This window comes from Alligator sinensis, unplaced genomic scaffold (assembly GCF_000455745.1).
Source record: "Alligator sinensis unplaced genomic scaffold, ASM45574v1 scaffold343_1, whole genome shotgun sequence".
In the NCBI taxonomy this organism is placed as follows: Eukaryota; Metazoa; Chordata; order Crocodylia; family Alligatoridae; genus Alligator; species Alligator sinensis.
The window spans coordinates 787,163-792,961 of record NW_005841947.1 but is presented as its reverse complement, the minus strand read 5'-3'; the positions used below and the strand labels follow the sequence as shown (position 1 = coordinate 792,961).

Here is a 5,799-nt window from a genome sequence, read left to right as displayed (position 1 = left end):
GAGGCTAAGGGACCTGAACCTGTTCAGCCTCCAAAACAGAAGGCTGAGAGGGGATCTAGTGGCAGTCTACAAACTAGTCAGGGGGAACCAGCAGGTATTGGGAGAGTCCCTGTTTCCCCGAGCACTCCTGGGAGTTACAAGAAACAACGGACACAAGCTGGCAGAGGGTAGTTTCAGGCTAGACATTAGGAGGCGCTATTTCACTGTCAGGGCGGCTAGGACCTGGAACCAACTTCCAAAAGAAGTGGTGCTGGCTCCTACCCTGGGGATCTTTAAAAAAAGGCTGGACGAACATCTAGACGGGGTCGTTTGACCCCAGTACTCTTTCCTGCCACAGCAGGGGGTCGGACTAGATGATCTCCTCAGGTCCCTTCCAACCCTACCAACTATGAAACTATGAAAAAGCCTAGGGCTTCCAATGGGACACTCATGTGTTTGTACACCAGTGCCAAGAGCTTGGGAACAAATAGGAGGAACTGGTCCTCCTGCTAGGCAAGAAAGACTATGATCTCATAGGGATAACAGAGACCTGGTGAAACTCCACCTATGACTGGACCACAGGTATAGATGACTATACGCTGTACAAAAGAGATCATGTAGATAAAAGGGGCGGGGGTGTAGCTCTTTATGTCAAGGAAAGTTACACATCCCTGCAAATTGACACTGGAACCCAGGGAGAATGACTGGAGTCCCTCTGGGGTAAAATACATGGGGAACGTGGCACGGGGGACATCATGGTAGGACTCTACTACAGACCTCATAACCAGAAACAAGAGCTGGACCAGGAATTTGTTTGGCCACCTATAAGTTTATCAGGGGTGTTCACCAGGACCTAGGGGAACGTTTGTTCACCAGAGCATGCCAAGGGATTACAAGGTCAAACGGTTATAAACTCCTGCAAGACTGTTTCAGGCTGGACATAAGGAAGAACTTCTTTACTGTCTGAGGCCCCAAGGTCTGGAATGGCCTGCCGCCAGAGGTGGTTCAAGTACCTACTTTGAACGCCTTCAAGAGAAACCTGGATGTTTTTCTTACTGGGATCCTATGACCCTACCTGACTTTCTGCCCCTGGGGCAGGGGGCTAGACTCGAACTTCCGAGGTCCCTTCCAGCCCTAACGTTTATGAAATCTATGAAATCTTTTCCTTTCCTTTATCCCACAGGTTTACCTGACAGAGGTGAAAAACACTTACAAGTCCGGTTCAAGTCTGTGCCACTATTGTGGTTCCCAGGTTCTATGTACTTTTCCATGAATTGATCAGAGAGGGAAAAACTGATGCACTTTGTGGTCATCTCATTTTCTGGAACAAAAAAGTAGCAACTGCCATTAGTCTATTTATTTTCATTTAACCCCCTCCAACACCACCCCCCATCCCCAGCTTTTCTGGCGTTTCTTTCAATTTGAAGAAATTCTTGTAACTTTAGCCCCTTAAAGACTAGCCACTCCCACCTATCCCATTGGTAGCATTGCTTCCTGGATCAATTCACGTCACACTTTTCCAGCCAATGCAGGTATAGTGGACTCCTCTCCACAGACCTCCAGTCCTCATGCCTTCACAAGCACTATTTCTCCTTCTGGGAAGGATAAACAATCCTGTCTTACTTTGGTCATGAGATGTTTCTATGAGTCACAATCAGTTTATTACTGTATGATGTAATACATAATGTACAGTAATAATGAAAAGTTTCACTGCCAATCTCCTGCCTAGCTGGTTTCATAATCAGGTATTCAACCACTTCAGGAAGGTTGCTGGGCTGGTGGCAAATGCATCTAATATGTGAGCCGTGACAGCTATTACAATAAGTATCTTGGGCAGAAGAGAAGGCACTGAATTAAAATTAAGTCCATTAAAAATGTTTTTAGAACCAATGGAAAAAGGATATTATAACACAAAGTGTTCCACAGCAAAACCACAGGCTATTGTATTTTTCAAGAGAGCGTTTCCTCACAGATCACACTAACTCCTTATGGGCAGGCTCCTTCCAACTTCCAAGTACTTAGTTATGCACCTGAATATATTTTTTACTGTATATTGATAGATCATTAAAGCATATTGTGAACTCGTTTCATAGGGTGACTTGCAACAGAAATACAAAGAACCTCCATGTACATGCAGGTGAACCTAGAGATCTTTATCATGCTTAATGAAAACAACAGATAAGCATGAGTCTTTAGATGCCTAATAGATCTGGTGCTGAGGAGATTCCCAAGTTCCCAGAGTGACCCATCTGGCTTACAAAAGAGTTTATCTGGGGTTAGATACTAAGCAAGCAAACTGGATTACTTCTGAGCATACACCTTAGCATGGAAGGAGCCTGCCCATGGGGGCCTTGGACCAAAATGGAGGCACTTATTGCATTTTGGGTTAATCAGGATTGCTCTTTAGAACCTAAATCCCATCAAGGCAACTACAGAGTCCATCCAGATTTGATTCAGAATAGCTTCCTTCCCCTAGTTGGAAAAGAGCCTGATTGTGAACAAGCCCATATTCAAGTTAGTTCAACGTAAGTGAAATCTTGACACACAAAATCGTGGCTCTGTAACACTCATCACAGCTATCAGACTTAACTTCTTGCTTCTTTAAAGATTTAGGATGGCTGTATTTAACAACTAGAGAAGTTAGAAATAACTTTTCTGGAGAAACAAGTTGCATGGATGTGTTCTAAGAAAATTACCTTTGACTCTAGGCAGGCAGGAGAGGCGGGGAGAGGGGGAAGTGGGGACATGAGAGGTAATGTTCAATGGAGGATAGATTGAGTATACCTGGTGGGCTGTACCAGTGTACGTTTTTGGGCACAGTGATACACCTGCGCCATAATCCAACAGTGCCATTGCATCGGAAAAGTGCATCCGTATACGTCTTCTCATCTGCATCATCGCTGATGAATTCGTCCACAATGATCTTGCCAAGTTCACTGATGTTCTCAGCTGGGTTGTGGTACTCATACCAGAAATCTGTGCCTATTGAAGCTGCCATATAGATGGTGGAGATGAGGCTGAGTACGCAAGCAATTACTAGAGCTGTAGCAAAGCGGTTATCCATCATGGTGTCCCAACTGCTGCAAAAGAAAATATGAGAAACACAGAGGACCGGTGAATAATGACTAACTCCTTGGAGACACAACTAAGATTACTGTTCGCGCTGTTCTTGCCTCAGCCCCTGAACAATCTCCCCCCACTGTAGTCTCTCTTCTTTCCCTTGCTCCACACATTGACAGTGAAGGACCAAGGGATATGTTTACATCACTAGGCATCAAACAACCTGATGCAAGGCCTAGGAGTTTGAAGCAAGCAAATCTCCATTCTCCCACCCAGCACACTTGTCCAACCCAGACCAAGCCCTGATTACTCACATCTACACTGCTATTCACATTTGGTGCCAGCATTTGTGGGAGCATGGCCCAGGTTTCTGAGCAGCACAGGTTGCACAATCCTTTTAGCAATTGGCCTGGAGTATACAGTGGGACAATTTTTTTCTTTCCATAACAATCCTGAGCGTAGAAGTTATTTTAGCCTACTGTTATATGCAGCGTGGTCAGTTCTGCACATCTGACGTGCATTCATCCTACCCGAACTACAATGCAGGAAGTGCAGGCTAGGTGCACAACAACAGGGTTCTGAGGAGGCCTGGTATTTACATGTTTAGAGAAGCTGCAATCTTACCCCTCTCAATGACCTGGCCTACCACTGGGGTGCAGGTACCCACTGCAACTCTGGAGGACCTCCTTTTCAGTTCCAAACATAGTTCATGAAGCCTGATGCAGACAAGTGGCTGCACCGAACTTTTAATTATGCTCTCAGCAGTTACAGAATAGTGGTCAAACATACAGTTAGAAGGCCAAAGGCAAGATGGTGCTGCTTTCAAAAACACTTGAACATCATGAACATTGTACATATGACTGCCAGCTGCAACCTGTACAACATGCAGGTAGAAGCAAGTGTCTCCTCTGGAATGGAGCATGGACAGTGCTTGAATTGGTTGAAAAGTCAATCAATTAGAAACACCTTTGGAAGCAATACTAGACCCAGTGTCAAGGGAACCAAAAGTTAGAGAGGCCATGTGTGTTCATGCCCGTACCACACAGGGTGTTTTTAATGAGCAATAGATTGCCAATGTATGTACAGTTTTATAGATATCAAAATGCTGTGAAATTTCACAATCATGTAGATAGCAGGGTAGATTTTCACCTTAAAGACTTACTAAATCAGAGTCTATAAGATGCAAATGTACCCTGACTTCAGGATAACTACTTTTCTCATGTCATACTCTCATAAAGTGCCTGATCTACCATTTTGTTTAAACTTCTGGGCAAGGAGACTACTAATGCATACAGATTATTTTGTGCCAAATAAAATATCAGTTTAAATTAACCTTGTGCCTGCTAGTCTGGGGGCAGGAGGTGCCATTTTATTGGTTTGCCCAGACTGTTTGCTCTTTTTGCTAATACTTCAGAGAGACCTTTCAACACTGAGGCAGCTTGCCATTTTCTCGGAAAGGAGAGGAAAACAATGGCTGAACACACACAGAACACAAATCTATACAAGGCAAAACTTCACAACGCAATCAGCTCTCAGCAGATGAGCAAACTGTGTTTTAACTATGAAACAAGGTGCAACCTGGAAACTTGGGGTACAAATTAAAAGTACAATAATACACAATATCCAAGTAAGCTGTAAGGGTGCCAGTAGCTGCTGCTGACAGAACCCCTTGTATTTTGTTTTCCTTTCCTGCTTCCTGTACACATGGAAAGCTACTGTACAAGGGTCAAGCAAGAAGGGACTGTTTGCTCTCCCCACCACCCCACAGTCAGCTTGGGCTGTTCAATTCTTAAAGAACAGAAATGATCCCACCTTCAGAATGGTGTGGATATTATAGCAGAGTTCTGGAAAGGGGGGCAGAACTGCAGCAAACCACAGTTGCTTGTGTCCAAACTCATTTGGAGAGGGACTTGCAATACAAGACGCCTATGTATTTCTGCTGGAAATAAAAAAGGAGTGGCAGGGGCTTTTGCTGGCTGGTCCTGGACTGGAACGCTGCAGAGCTGCATGTCTGCATGGGGGCTGGCAGGCTTTTGGTATCTGTTCAGTACCATTACAAGCAGGTACTCCAAGTTCCTGGTTCTGCCTCTTTCCCCTAGTCACTTATTCCATGAATACACTTCTCTCTCTCCAAGTTTCTCTGTCCCTGTTCTTTCTGTGCCTATAGCAGCTCCATGCCAATATCATGCATAGATCATGTTTTCTGGTCCCTGTAGCAAACTCCACATGCTCAGGTTCCTGGGCAGGATAACAGACCCTTCACACCTTGAAGTGTTTTCAGAGAAAAAGTTTTCTTAAAAAAAAAGAACTCCCTCCATGTTACTTCTTTATAAGGTGTTCACTGTTAGTTGCTTTTATAAATTTGGTATGCCGTTCTCTTTCATCTGTAAACTTTCCTGCCCAGACTTCACAGATGAACAGTTAGCAAGACAACCCCCTTCTCCCCCTCAACACACATATTTTTATGAATTATTTTTAAAAGAGTTCATTAATTCAAAGGGACATCACATTGCTTATCCATGATATAGTTAGTTCTCTGTGGGACTGTTTCTTTGGAAAGAGACTTGCAAGGATAGAACTGACTTTGGGTGACTTAGTACTGACAGATATGGTCAACGGAGGTATAGCTTGCAGGTTAACAGTCAAATCCATTTCTACAAATTTCTTTGCAGCATACTCTATGAACTGTGTGTACTTTTAGAAATCAGAGTAATGCACTAGAAAGACAAGATCTTTGGGGAGCTGTTATATATGATCAAA

The 5,799-nt window shown here is 43.9% G+C and overlaps 1 protein-coding gene across 1 annotated transcript in view; it reads right to left on the bottom strand.

The window, feature by feature from the left end:
* The window catches only part of CLDND1 (claudin domain containing 1), a 13,981-nt gene that overhangs the window by 3,935 nt on the left and 4,247 nt on the right, over positions 1–5,799 (bottom strand). The window contains exons 2-3 of the mRNA XM_006020139.3: positions 2,764–3,059; positions 1,193–1,300 (exon numbers count right to left, since the gene is read on the bottom strand). Of these exons, the coding sequence (XP_006020201.1) occupies positions 1,193–1,300; positions 2,764–3,046 (391 nt within the window). The 5' untranslated portion in view covers positions 3,047–3,059. The remainder of the gene's footprint in view (positions 1–1,192; positions 1,301–2,763; positions 3,060–5,799) is intronic.